The 12,861-nt window shown below is 54.2% G+C and overlaps 3 protein-coding genes across 4 annotated transcripts; 1 reads left to right on the top strand and 2 right to left on the bottom strand.

Annotated features, from left to right (window-relative positions):
- Positions 1–501: 501 nt before the first annotated feature.
- DNAJB13 (DnaJ heat shock protein family (Hsp40) member B13) lies at positions 502–4,859 on the bottom strand. 2 transcript variants are annotated; one of them, XM_056500366.1, is made up of 8 exons: positions 4,749–4,859; positions 4,184–4,287; positions 3,314–3,475; positions 2,840–2,997; positions 2,010–2,123; positions 1,253–1,366; positions 1,091–1,167; positions 502–752 (listed from the first exon to the last, which is right to left on the bottom strand). In XM_056500366.1, exons 1-8 carry the CDS (start codon positions 4,814–4,816, stop codon positions 599–601), a joined length of 951 nt encoding a protein of 316 aa, XP_056356341.1. In that variant the 5' UTR covers positions 4,817–4,859; the 3' UTR covers positions 502–598. The 2 variants fall into 2 exon arrangements, with proteins under 2 accessions (XP_056356341.1, XP_056356351.1); XM_056500376.1 differs by having other exon boundaries at positions 537–752; positions 4,694–4,831.
- Positions 4,860–4,990: 131 nt separating this feature from the next.
- PAAF1 (proteasomal ATPase associated factor 1) lies at positions 4,991–11,975 on the bottom strand. Its single transcript, XM_056500351.1, has 12 exons — positions 11,806–11,975; positions 11,689–11,729; positions 11,251–11,354; positions 10,881–10,970; positions 9,864–9,962; positions 9,120–9,270; positions 7,881–8,075; positions 7,464–7,555; positions 7,176–7,291; positions 6,503–6,585; positions 6,185–6,267; positions 4,991–5,404 (listed from the first exon to the last, which is right to left on the bottom strand). Exons 1-12 carry the CDS (start codon positions 11,895–11,897, stop codon positions 5,327–5,329), a joined length of 1,224 nt encoding a protein of 407 aa, XP_056356326.1. The 5' UTR covers positions 11,898–11,975; the 3' UTR covers positions 4,991–5,326.
- On the top strand, positions 11,952–12,627 carry LOC130257665 (cytochrome c oxidase assembly factor 4 homolog, mitochondrial). Its single transcript, XM_056500438.1, has 2 exons — positions 11,952–12,014; positions 12,299–12,627. The coding sequence occupies exon 2, from the start codon at positions 12,305–12,307 to the stop codon at positions 12,551–12,553; it is 249 nt and encodes an 82-aa protein (XP_056356413.1). The 5' UTR covers positions 11,952–12,014; positions 12,299–12,304; the 3' UTR covers positions 12,554–12,627.
- The last annotated feature ends 234 nt before the right edge of the window (positions 12,628–12,861 follow it).

Raw genomic sequence — 12,861 nt, 5'->3', positions numbered from 1 at the left:
CCCCTGGGCTTCATCCCTCACCCAGGATGGTCTCTCCAAAGGGTGAGTGGGGGATGGCCCACTGAGCACCCACAACCTCACTGTGCTGGCTGAACCCCAAATATCCCAACCCACCTTGGCCTGGGGATGGGGATACCCCCAGCATGTTCTCTTCAGTTTACTGGTGTTTGCAGTGAACCACCCCTATGGGGTCTGACTGCAGCAGGGTCAGGGTTTCCTCCCCTTTTAGGGCATTCTCCCAGCCCTGGAGTGCCATTGGAAAGGGCAACACAAGTGTTATCTGACCTCTCCCTGTGCTGCCAGGGCTCAGCTTCAGCAGGGACAGACTCTGGGATTAGGAAAATAAAGCACTGAGGCTGGTGGATGAAGTCTTGGCCATGGGTGCCTCCCTCCATGCCCCCCAAATCCTCCCTTGGCCTCCCCACAGCTGCAGAGCTGCTGCTGCAGGGTGGGAGCTGCAGAGCAGAGACCACAAAGCCAGCAGGACCCGAGCTGTGTCTTAGGGCTCCCAGCACGTGGAAGAAAATCTGCCCAGTCCCAGGCTCCAAAGCTTTATTGGGGGGATAAGGGAGTGGGGAGAGGGGGAAGGTCACTGTCCCTAGGGCTGGAGGATGCCTCTCAAGAGTGTTTTCACCTCAGGGCTGAGCCTCTTGGGGAAGATGATGTCAAAGTAGATGTAGAGGTCCCCCTTGCGCTGGGGGTCCTGGGCCAGTGGCATGCCCTCCCCTGGCACCATCTTGTAGTACTTGGGGCTGCCAAGCAAAGGAGGGGGCTGAGAGGAGCCAAGGGATGGTCCCAGCATGGCAGCCATGATCCCCAGCCCCACCTGCACACCCCATGTGGGTTTCTTAGATTATCTGCTCCTCTAGCTTCAACCAGGGCTGGTCCTTCTCTTCCAGGCTCCAGCATCCACCCTCATCCACCCACACCCAGCCCTCTCCTTGCCTCTGCTCCCAGGCCAGAAGAGCCACCCACTGTGGGCATCCTCCTCCTCCTGCAGCCCCAAACCTGCTGGAAAAGGCTTTGGAGCACCCCAAGTTCCTGCCAAGTGCCTGCTGACCTCTGAGCCCCGTTTTCCCCTGGCACTTACTCCACAATGTCGTTGATGGGGATGTTCAGCAGCCTCCCATCCAGTGTCCACACATCCAGGGTGCAGCCAGTCAGTGCCTGCCGGGCAGGGAGCAGCACAGGAGCTGCTGCTGCAGCTCCAGAGCCCCAGGGTGAGGCTCTGTCCCCTCACTGGGCCCTTTACCTTTGACAGGGGGATGGTGGCAACATAAAGGAGGTTGTTGTCGATTCTTTTGAACCTTGGGTGAAGCTTCTCTTGGACAACAAAGGTGATGTCAGCTGGAATGATGTTTGGGCCCTAATTGAGGGGAAAAAGATCACAGAATCATGGAATACCAGGATGGTTTGGGATGGAAGAGACATTAAAATTCACTCAGTTTCACCCCCTGCCGTGGGCAGGCACACCTTCCACTAGACCAGGTTGCCCCAAGCCACATCCAACCTGTCCTTGAAAACCTGAAAATTATTTTATACAGGGAAAACTGACTTAAATTCCTGCTCTTTTGTTTCTGTTTTCAGCTGGCTAAAGAGAAGGGAAAGGTATTTTCTTCCCTTAAGAGAAAAAGGAGTCTTTTATCCAACCTGCTCTGCCAAGGGCAAATCCAAAACTGTCTTTCTCCCAGGAAGAAAACCACCCCTTTCAATTATTTTTTCTTTAACCTGTTTTAAGGAAAATCCAGGTGGGGATGGCTCCTCAGAGTGCTTCTGAGCACAGTGTTGCTGAGTCTCTCTGTTGGTCATGTTGCCAAGTGCCCTCAGCAGTGGGAAACCAGAATTTCTTTGTAGAACATTTTCCATGGAGTGGGCACAGGACTGGAACAGCTGCCCAGGGTGGCATGGGGTCTTCCTCTCTGGAGACATCCCAAACCCACCTGGATGAGCTGGATGTGGTGATCTCCAGAGGTCCCTTCCAAACCTGACTCCAGTGGTTCTGTGCTTACCTGGTCCCCCTCCTTCTCGAAGGTGATCCTGGTGCCACGTTTCCAGCCTGGCTGCACATCAATTGTGAGGATTTTATCCCTGATGGTGCTGGTCTGGCCATCCTCGTTCATCACCTGCAGTGCACAGTCAGGGGCCCAAAGAAGGAGGCTCAGGAGTGCTCAGGGTGGCTTGTACTCCACACCAAAGTGGCTGTGGGTACAAACAGGATCAGAACATAAAATCACAGGATCATTTAGGTCTGTAAAGACCTCCAAGATCATGGAGTCCAATTGTTCCCCCAGCACTGCTAGGCCATCTCTAACCCATATCCCTAAGTGCCACAACCACACAGCTCTAAATCCCTCCAGGAATGGGGACTCCACTACTGTCCTGGGCAGCCTATTTCAATGCCTGGCCCTCCTTTCAGTGCAGAAATCTTCCCTAATATCCAACCTAAGCCTCCCCTGGCACAGCTTGAGGCTGTTTCCTCATGTCCTAGAGCAGGAGAGACTCAGGGCTGGGTCCAGGAGACAACAAGGATGGGGACAGAGGTCACCAAGGGCACAAAAAGGAGACACAAAGCAGTGTGAAAACGGAATTGTGGGAGATCAGAACACACTGAGCTCCTTTTCCATCTCTGTCTGAGATCAGCCCTCGCTTCCCACATTACCTGCCATGCTGAATTCCCTTTGCCAAGCTGTAGGGCAGAACACTGGGTTTGGTGCTAACCCCTCCCTGTGACAAGCTCCTGGGGCAGGGCCGTCCCCAAAATCCTGTCCCCAAATCCTCAGTGTCCCACACTGGGGGCAGACTCACCCCAGAACCCACCCCCTCCACCCACAGCCCCTACCCTGCGGGAGATCTTGATCTTCTTGGTGCAGCCGTGGAACAGGTCCTCGAGGGACACGTAGAGGTCCCGCACGATGGGCGGGTCCCGCCGCAGGGCGCCCCGGCCGCGGGGCCCTCCGAAGGGCAGCAGCACCTCCGAGCCGTCCTCAGCAAAGAACTCTGTGGGGGGAGCAGGGACAGCCCCTCACCGGGCTCAGAGCTCCGGGTCTTTACCTCCCGACTTTTCCCACCCGGAACCACCACAAGTGGCTTTTTTCCTAATCCCTCTGTTTGATGGGAATGCCAGGAAGGGTCACAGGAGCAGCTGGGGAAAGCCTGAACATGCACCCCCACACCCAGAACTACGGGAAGTCAGGATCTCTCCTCCAAGCACCACAGGGATCTGAGAGCAGTTGGGCAGCAAAGATTAATGTTCTGACATGGAACCATGGCAGCCACAGACAGAGCCCAGCCACCCCCGAGTCTCCCAGCCCACCTGCAAAGGGGTTGTCCCCTCCAAAGAATTCCCTGAAGACTTTTTCAGGGTTGTTGTGGAAGACGTATCCGACGCTCCAGGGGTTGTCGCTGGCAAGCTCCAAGGGGATGCCACCTTTGAGCCCCTCTTCCCCAAACTTGTCGTAGATGCCTTTCTTCATAGCTTAGGGAACAGGGAGGGTTGGGAATTGAGGGAGAGCCCCAGCCTGAGATCCAGGCTTTGTTTGGGTGGGGGCTGGAGATAAGTTCCCAGAAACAAGGTGGGTAGACATGGCAGTGTGTGCCAGTGCCCAGCTGGGCTGTGGGTCACAGGGCAGTGTGTGCCCGTTCCCAGCAGGGCTGTGGGTCACAGGGCAGTGTGTGCCCATTCCCAGCAGGGCTGTGGGTCACAGGGCAGTGTGTGCCTGTTCCCAGCTGGGCTGTGGGTCACAGGGCAGTGTGTGCCCGTTCCCAGCAGGGCTGTGGGTCACAGGGCAGTGTGTGCCTGTTCTCAGCAGGGCTGTGGGTCACAGGGCAGTGTGTGCCCGTTCCCAGCAGGGCTGTGGGTCACAGGGCAGTGTGTGCCCGTTCCCAGCAGGGCTGTGGGTCACAGGGCAGTGTGTGCCCGTTCCCAGCAGGGCTGTGGGTCACAGGGCAGTGTGTGCCCGTTCCCAGCTGGGCTGTGGGTCACAGGGCAGTGTGTGCCTGTTCCCAGCAGGGCTGTGGGTCACAGGGCAGTGTGTGCCTGTTCCCAGCTGGGCTGTGGGTCACAGGGCAGTGTGTGCCCGTTCCCAGCAGGGCTGTGGGTCACAGAGCCACAGTCCTGCCAGGGAGCAGGAATCCACACCCCCTTCCTGCCCCTGCACAGTGCAAGGGGACACTCCCCACTTACGGTCGCTGAGCACATCGTAGGCCTCTGCCAGCTGCTGGAACCTCTTCGGCCCCCAGGGCTCCTTGCATTTTAATGGATGGTACTTCAGGGCCAACTTCCTATAACTGAGGATAACAGGATGATTTGGGTTGGGGGGACTTTAAAGCCTTCCACTATCCCAGGTTGGACAGGGCTTGGAGCAACTTCCAGGGGTCCAGGGCCATCCACAGCTTCTCTGGGCACCCTGTGCCAGGGCCTTACCATCCCCTCAGCCACTACTTCCTTCCCAATATCCCACCCAGCCCTACCTTCTGCCAGTGGAAGGCATTCCCTGTCCCTCCATCCCTTGTTCCCAGTCCCTCTCCAGCTCTCCTGGACCCTTTAGGACCTGGCAGGGGCTCTGAGGTCCCCTCTTCAGGCGAGCACCCCCAGCTCTCCCAGCCTGGCTCCAACTCTCAGAGTACCCCCATGGCCCCCCGAAGGGGACAGGAGCCCCCCATTCCCACACCCAGCCCCGCAGAGCCCCCAGACCCTTTCCCCCCATCTCCCGGCCCAGGGGGTCTCTCTGATGCCGGGGGTCCCTCACGCCTTCTTGATGTCGTCGGCGGTGGCCCCGCGGTCCAGCTCCAGCACAGCGTAGTAATCCAGCCCCATGGCGTCCCGTTGCTATAGAAACACTGCTTCCGGTCCGCGCCGCGCGGGGCATCACGGGAAGCGTAGTTCTCCCGCTCACTTCCGCACTCTGCCGGGCCCGCTCAACCCTCACCCCTCATCTCTCTTTTCTTAAAAATCCCCAAGTTTTCATGGAAACACATGTATGGACACAGGTGTTATCAAAGCAGCGCTTTATTTCACTCCATACTGTGACAATCACTTTCACTGCACCCCCTCTCCCCTTTATTTAGTTATTTATTTCCCCCCACTACAATCAGCATTTTTTCAGCACTAGAAATGCAACCACGACATAATTGCAACACAAGATCCTCTCTACATTAAAAATTGATCCCAGTTGTGTAGTAGGAAAAAATATGACCTGTTACAAAAACCCTGTGAATGGAGCCTGGTAACCACAACAGCCTCAAACTTGTACACACACACCCCAGGAAAATCAGCTTGGAAGAGCCTTTCTGACACACTTCTCCTTTAGCTGGCCCCTTCAAACACTTAAAGGTCAGCAAGCTGGTATCTCCTCACTATCCCATCCCTGCAGCACGTGTAGATTTCCTTCTCCCAAGAAGCCACCTGAAGAAGGAAAAAACAGCAGTATTTACAATGTTTTCCAATTGACTGTTACCAGTGAAATCCTCAGAGATGAGCTTTCCTTCTGGACCTCCACAAAGGGAATTCCTCCTGGAACACCACTAGCACATTTTAAAGGAGAGTTCCAGCTTTCACCAGAGTTTAGGGAGCACATGTGTCCTCATACAAGGGTTCTTCCAACAGACCCAAAGGGAAAATGAAGTTTGGAAAAGAGTTTTTCCTGCTTTGAGTTGTGCAGGTCAAACCTCAATTTCCCCCTGTGTTCATCTGAGGGGCTGTGTTGGGTGGGAAATGGAGAACTGGAGTGTGGATAGGACAGGTTAAAAGCAAGAGCCCATTTCCAGACTGAGAGTCCAGGCTGCACTCCCTGTTGTGTGCAAGCACAGTGGGATGTCTGGAACACACAGCAAGACCCCATTCCTGGCCCCAAATCTCCAGGGAACAAGATGGGTCAGGCAGCAGCACTGCTTTTACACTCAGCATTGTTTATCCACACTTTTTACAGGAGCACAGCTCTGCCAGAGCTGCTCCACCATTCCAGTCAGCTCCTGCACAAGGGAGATCAAGGCAGGGAATTCTGCAGAGGACTGGTTAGTGCAAAATACCAGGATTATTCAGGTAGAAAAGACAAAGACAAGCTCAGAAGCCAACTGTGTGAAGGAAGCTGCTGAGGTGAAACACCTGAGGTGAAGGCAGCTGCCTCCTGCCTGGCATCAGCTTCCCCTGCCCAGCTTCTCCCCAGGGATCCCACAGGTGCCTTACCTTGTACACAGGGTCACAGTCAGCCTCAGTGAGATCCAGGACATAATCCAGGTCTTGCTGAACAATGAAGCAGGTGCCATCCCCTGCAAGGAAGGCACAGCAGCCAATTAGTGAAACAAGCCATGCTCTTAATTACAAACAGGAATTCCATCGGGAAAAGGCTCCAGTGGGTGAGATGTGCCTTGGAGGCCCCGTTTTGGAGGGATATGAAGGGTGGAAATCCCAAAGAAAAGGGGCAAGAGGACAATGCCTAAAGAGCACAAGGCTCCTTGACTTGATTATAGGATTTCTTCAGGCACAAAACAGCCCTGGAATTACCTTGGCTGGCAATAAATCCATCTCGGTATGGGAGCAGGGACAGCACTGGTGCTCCTGATCTATGGATCACCTGGATTGGAGCACTAGGAAAAGGAGCAGAAACAACACATGAGGATTGCTGTTCAGAGAAGCTGGGGCTGCCCTGGATCCCTGGGAGTGTCCAAGACCAGCTTGGATGGGGCTTGGAGCACTCTGGGATAGTGGAAGGTGTCCCTGCCCATGGGAAGGGGTGGAATTGGATGGGCTTTAAGGTCCCTTCCACCCAAATCATTCCATGATTCTTTCCAATGGACCAAGTTAGCAGGGAACAGCAGTAAAACCCCACAGCTCAGTTCCAGTCCTGTGCTGGAGTGAGGATCAGGGTAAATGTCAGGATCCTACAAAGACACTCAGCTGAGGGAAAGAAATGGGCTGTGTGGGAGGGGGGAATATTGTTGTTAAGAAGTTTTCTGCCAAACTTATCTCCATGTATGTGCACACAGATGATATAAATATAAAATAATACAAATGTTTATGCAACAATACACACAGCACATCAACATAATGCAAAAGGCTCAGGAGCATCTGGTGGAATGGGATGCACCCCTTGGAAATGGCAGTGCCTGGCAGCACCCTCTGCCTGCCTCTCTTTTCCAACCAAAACACTGGCTGTTTGCCCCAGGCACACACTCACCTTGTGTTTCTCACATCCAGCTGGTAGATGTTCCCATCCTGAGTCCCTGCCAGAATGTAGGTGCTTGACAGGAACGTGCAGCAGTTGAAGGCATCAGATCCAACAAACAGGAACACCTGTGGATTTGGGAGCAAACCAAGGGTCAGACATGTGGGACACATTAAAATCTGTCCAGGAGGAAGGAGAGAGAGCATCCCTTTATTGCACCAGGCTTTGGCCTCTCCTTCAGTTTAGGTTTCACCTGGCTCAGTTCCCCATCCCAGGGCTCTGACAGTCCCAGATCCTTACTGGCTGCCTGCTCTGCAGTCCCACTCCTTGAAGCTTCTTGTCCTCTCGAGCCAGCAGCAGGATTTTCCCCTCTGTCCCAACCTCACGTTCACCTGGCAGAAGAAGGACAACAGGTAATTCCAGCAGCAGCCACACAACAAGTCTTGGTGGGATCAGAACCCAACAGCTTGGATCACCCCAGCTGAATTGTGGCAAGATTCCTCCAGACCCCAAGACACCAGGAAGGCCAGTAACCAAGCAGAGCTCATCACTCAAACTGCTGGAGAGGGTTGAACTCCACCAGGACTGGAGTGCTCTGTTCCCTTCCCAAGGTATAAGGACATGGAGCAGCATTCCAGACACTTGGGGTGACTGGTGACAAACCTAAGCAGTCTGGGACAGGGAAGTGAAGGGGGATTTTAAGGGAAAGGCCCTTACTGGGAGGTTTCTCAGGTGAGCCCAGGTTCAGGGAGTTGTCAGCAGTGCCCACAGCAATGCCATTGATGGGAGAGCCACAGTCAGTGATGATGCCCAGGCAGGCAGATTTCCCACAGTCCCAGAGACGGGCAGTGCCATCCCTGGAGCAGGACAGGACATTTCTTCCCCGATCCACAATGGCAGTGTCCAAAATCCCTGCATGAAACCAAAGACTGTGTTCATACAGACACACAAAGCACCTCATTTCCCAAGCTGGACTCAACTACTGGCTCCAGGCCACTGTCCCCAGTGACAGCAGTCACACACAGACAGGTTGTGCTTCTAGGAAAAGGTGCCTGTGGAAGGCAGCAGCTCCCAGAAAACCTCACAGAGCAGAGCCACCATCTGGCACAAAGGGAAGATATCATCAATCAAATGATCAGCAACATCTCACCTCAGCCTGGGCTGGTGCCACACAAAATTAACCTCTAACTTGGGCAGAAAAGAGCCTGGCACTTTTCAACGTTCCCATGTCCACCCCTTGATAATCCCAAAAGCACCATCCCTGTTATCCAGCCACAGCAACATCCAAAGGGCAGTGTCTGCTGGCACTAAGATCCCTCAACTGCTTCATTTATTGTGGGCTGTCAAAGCTGGATCTGAAAAATGACTGTGGTTTTCTCAGCAGAGAACAGTCAGGTGGTCAGAAGATTTAATTGGCTACAGAAGCCCAAAGGACAGGATAAGCCAAGCAAACAGACTGCAGCAGTTTGGGCTGGAGGAATAAGCAGTGACTAAAGTCACCTTGAGAGTGACTGGCAGCACCACTCTGACCAAGGTTCTGCCACACCACCTGGTTTAGTTAGGGGACATTGCTGCAAAAGCATTTTCAATGCACACAAATAGATTATAGAACTGCTTGGGTGGGAAGGGACCTCAAAGATCAAGTTCCAACCCCAAAATCATGTAAGAACAATGGCAGGTTCAGCACAAGATGGGCTTTTGAGTTAATCAAGATTAGGGCAGCCAGCCATGGGGTTTATTAATCTCTCAATGAAACCCAGCACCTCATGGGACAGGGAAAACCAGACACAGCAATTGGTAGCTCAGGGAAGAGAGAATTTTGGGTAATGTTTGGGGCATCTGATGCCACATTCCAGACATCAAACACAGAGTGCAGCAGGCTAGCAACTGGACATCAGCCCTGGAGTGCAAGGCAAGTACACTGACAGCAGATGAAGCATTTTAAGGGCTCTGTACCTGCTTTGTGACCTTTAAATGTTACTACACAGCTGGCATCTTCTGCTGACCAGATCTTTAGCTGGGCATCCATTCCCCCACTCAGAACCACGAGGCCCGAAGGGAAAAACCTGCAACAATTCACATCATACACATGGCCTTCCAAAAGTCTCTGGAAAAACAAAGAACTAGGTGCTAGTTCCATTGTCATCATCCTCATGCAGAGCAGCTGTTGAGTTATGACACTGGAAAACTTGGCATTCTCACATGGCCAAAGGATTAAACTCAAATCCTCTGGGATTCCATTGATGGAATGGGCTGGTCTGAATTTGGGGCAATCAAAGAGGTGACTTTGGCCTCCCTCTACCATTTGAGCAGCTAATTACATAGCAAAAAGTACTACATTTGCTTCTAATTACAGGTTAAATGTCTTTATCCTCTGCCAAACTGAGCTGACAGGTCATGCTCCACAAAGAGCTTTCCCCTTTTACTGGGAAAGCCACAAGCCAAGATGTAGCTAATCCAGCACCAAGATCCTTTTTCCTCCCTCTTCTCTCTTTCATTAAGAAATTCAGTGCTTTTACCATGCAGAATAGGGGCTGGCAGTGACCTGTTATTCCTGACTTAAAACCTCCAAGATGCCAAATTTCAATTAGCTTCTTGTTAAAAAGCCAGATTCTTCACAGGGTGTGGATAGCCTGACCAAAGTCATGGCCTTCAGGAATGTCACAGACAACACAAAACATCCAAGCCAAATGCTCTTACTCTTATTTCTCCATTTGCAGCCTGCCATATTTTCATGGTCCCATCCGTGCTTGTAGACACACCAAGTCCTCCACCACTGGAAATATCAAGGCAGGTAATCTGCAGGAAGGTAAAAGCACCAAGAATTAGCTTTATGTAATTCTGTATATGAATATTTCAGCTCAAGAGCCTAATTCTGTACAGGGGAGAGCAGCTAAGTACATTTTCTGCCTGGGACTCTGCAAGGCAAGGAGAAAAAGGAATGCTGAGGCAGAAGCCTGCACAAGCAACAGTTGTATTCCAGGTTTATCCCAGGTGGCAGAGAAATCTGGACTTTCCTAACAGATCCTGTAAACAGATGAAAAATAAGAAAACAGTTCATGATAACTGGCTTGACTCACAAGCCACACTTTGAAATACTTATGAAGCCAAATTTACAGCCTAAATTTGCTGAAACACTGAACCAAAACTAGTTCTTTATACAAACTTGGGACCCCTCAGAAAAAAAGATGTGGAGGGGCTGGAGTGTGTCTAGAGAAGGGAAAGGAGCTGGGGAAGGGGCTGGAGCCCCAGGAGCAGCTGAGGGAGCTGGGGAAGGGGCTCATGTCATGTGGATGGAAATTACTTGAATGTGTTACATTTCATCTGTCTGAAATACCTCACAATGAATGCATGTACATTTGGGATACCTGGTGCACGGGTTCTGGGCTCCTTGTGGTGAGCTGATCTCTCCCCTGCCTGTACATTTTTAAAATTGATTTGTATTTACTGCTTCTTTTCTTACTCCATTTTTGTTATCAGGAAATTGTTCTTATCTCAACCCTGAGCTTTGTATTTTGTGCCTCCAATCTCCCCTTCAATTCTGCTGCAGGGGGAGGGAGGGAGTGAGTGGCACGTGGTCCAGGGTGTTTCACCATTCCTAAACCACAAGATCTCAGCTCCATCTCCACTCCAACCCCTCACTGCAAGGACACCACAGAGAGGGATGTGAGAGCTGCCAATCACACCCAGAGATTCCCACCTCACAAGGATACTCACACTTTTCTGATGAATCCTAGAAAAACTTGTGTATGGAGCCAGGAACTTTGTGGACACATTTTCGTGAGGACAGGAAATGAGGATGCTTTTCTAGGGGAGGAAACAAGGTAAAAAAAGGAATTAGAAGTGCTGTTAGTCCTGAAACAGAGGTTGCTGAGGTAGAACTGTGGCCTGGACCTGAAAACTGATGGAAGGGTCAGCGTGGGCTCATCTGCTCAGGATGCAGGTGGGAAGGGATGGCTGCTCCAGCCTGGGCAGCCACAGCCCCGTGGGACTGGGCACAGGGCTGTGCAGGGTGACAGCTCAGGCTGTCACAGCCTCCTTTGTGCACGGGGGTGGTCACCAGCCCCTCTCCCCCCAGCCCCGGCACCTTGCTGACTTCCCCGACCACGAATCCCTCGGAGGCCGCGATGTCGGGGACGCCGTCGGAGCGGAGGCCGCGCCGGGTGACGCTGCCGTACAGGGTGGGCTTGCCTGGGGGACAGCAGCCGTCCATCAGCTCAGCACCCCACAGCCAGAGCCCGGCACCCGCAGGGACCCCAAACCTTGGCCTTGTCCCCTCCCAACCCCACCGCCTTTAAAACCACAGGAAGCCCCAAACCACCCCGATCCCCTTTAAACCCCGGGACTCGCACCCTGTTTGAACCACAGGGCACCCCCCACCAACCCTATCCCACAGGGTCCCTTAACCACCTCCCCGTTTCTGCTCCACAGGCTCTTTAAACACCCTTCACCCCAGAACCCTCTCGATCCTCCCCGATCCCCCCTTATCCCCACGGCTCCCCCGAGGCCTCTTCACGCCACTCACCGGGGCTGCGGCAGCTCAGCCAGGCCTCGCCCTCGTCCCTGCTGCAGAGAGAAGAAGCGGCCGTGAGCGGGGCAGGGAGCGGGATAAGGACAAAGAAAGGAACCGTTCTGTTCCCACCTGAGCGCGCGGCTCCAGTCGCTCTGGATCCGCAGCGTCGCCGCCATCTTTGTCGCGGTAGATGGACACACTTCCGCCTCCTTACTTCCCATCGATCCCCGCGCGGGCGGAAGGGGAGAAACCCGCCAATCAACGAGCGCCGCCGCCGCTGCGTCACGTCCCGGAAGTGCCGTGCTGCGCCCCCGCCTTAAAGTGACCGCGCTGCGCTGGTACGGGGGCTGCCTGCTGGGGAGGGCGAGCACCCATGGGTGGGGCGGGGATGGCGGAGGGTGCTGGATATCCACGGGGATTGGGCACCCTGGGGATGGCGGAGGGTGCTGGATATCCATGGGGATTGGGCACTCTGGGGAGGTGAGGAGGGTGCTGGGTATCCACGGGGATTTGGCACCCAGGGGATGGCGGAGGGTGCTGGATATCCACGGGGATTGGGCACCCCGGGAGGTGAGGACGGGGCTGAGGAGGGCTCCGAGTTGACGGCCATGCCCGTGGGCAGCTGCCCATGGCGAGGGCCGGGCACGCCTGGAGCCGCCCGGCGGGGCAGGGCGGGGCCGAGGAGGACGAGGACCCGCTGGACGCCCGGATCGCGCGGAGCGGCTGCCTGGAGCAGCACCGGCAGCTGCAGGAGTGCATGGCCGAGCGGCGGGACTGGCGGCACTGCCAGCAGCAGCTCCGCGCCTTCGGAGCCTGCATGGCGCAGCGGCAGCAGCGGCCGCAGGGAGAGCAGAGCCCAGCCCGGCCCACGGACTGACACCGCCCCCGTCTGGGTTTATTTCTGTACGACTGGCTGCGGACTTGCTGGGAAATTAAATCGGCGATTTGTCATCCCTCGCTTTCATCTGTGTCACTGCAAGTTGGAGGGGTTGGCTGGTTTGGAGGGTACAGCGTCAAGCTGAGCCACAGGAGGAATTTCTTCAAGGCAAGGGGTTTTAGGGACTGCCCAAGGAGTCTCCATCCCTGGAGGTGTCCATGAACTGGACCTGGCACTCAGTCCTCTAGGCTGGACTGATTGGACACAGCTTGGACTCAATGATTTCAGAGATCTTTTCCAACCAGAAT

The sequence above is a fragment of the Oenanthe melanoleuca genome, chromosome 1, assembly GCF_029582105.1.
Source record: "Oenanthe melanoleuca isolate GR-GAL-2019-014 chromosome 1, OMel1.0, whole genome shotgun sequence".
Taxonomy (NCBI): domain Eukaryota; kingdom Metazoa; phylum Chordata; class Aves; order Passeriformes; family Muscicapidae; genus Oenanthe; species Oenanthe melanoleuca.
The sequence above is the reverse complement of the archived record's forward strand: the minus strand, read 5'-3'. Positions and strand labels throughout refer to the sequence as shown.

Coding starts and splice junctions, on each gene's coding strand:
- PAAF1 (XM_056500351.1), bottom strand. CDS start 11,897: ATGGGAAGTAAGGAGGCGGAAGTGTGTCCATCTACCGCGACAAAGATG. Junction 9,963..10,880: donor CTAGGATTCATCAGAAAAGT/GTGAGTATCCTT, acceptor ACCTTCCTGCAG/ATTACCTGCCTTGATATTTC. Junction 7,556..7,880: donor CTCACCTGAGAAACCTCCCA/GTAAGGGCCTTT, acceptor TTCTTCTGCCAG/GTGAACGTGAGGTTGGGACA.
- DNAJB13 (XM_056500366.1), bottom strand. CDS start 4,816: ATGGGGCTGGATTACTACGCTGTGCTGGAGCTGGACCGCGGGGCCACC. Junction 2,124..2,839: donor AGATCAAGATCTCCCGCAGG/GTAGGGGCTGTG, acceptor TGTGCACTGCAG/GTGATGAACGAGGATGGCCA. Junction 753..1,090: donor CCCATCAACGACATTGTGGA/GTAAGTGCCAGG, acceptor TTTGCTTGGCAG/CCCCAAGTACTACAAGATGG.
- LOC130257665 (XM_056500438.1), top strand. CDS start 12,305: ATGGCGAGGGCCGGGCACGCCTGGAGCCGCCCGGCGGGGCAGGGCGGG.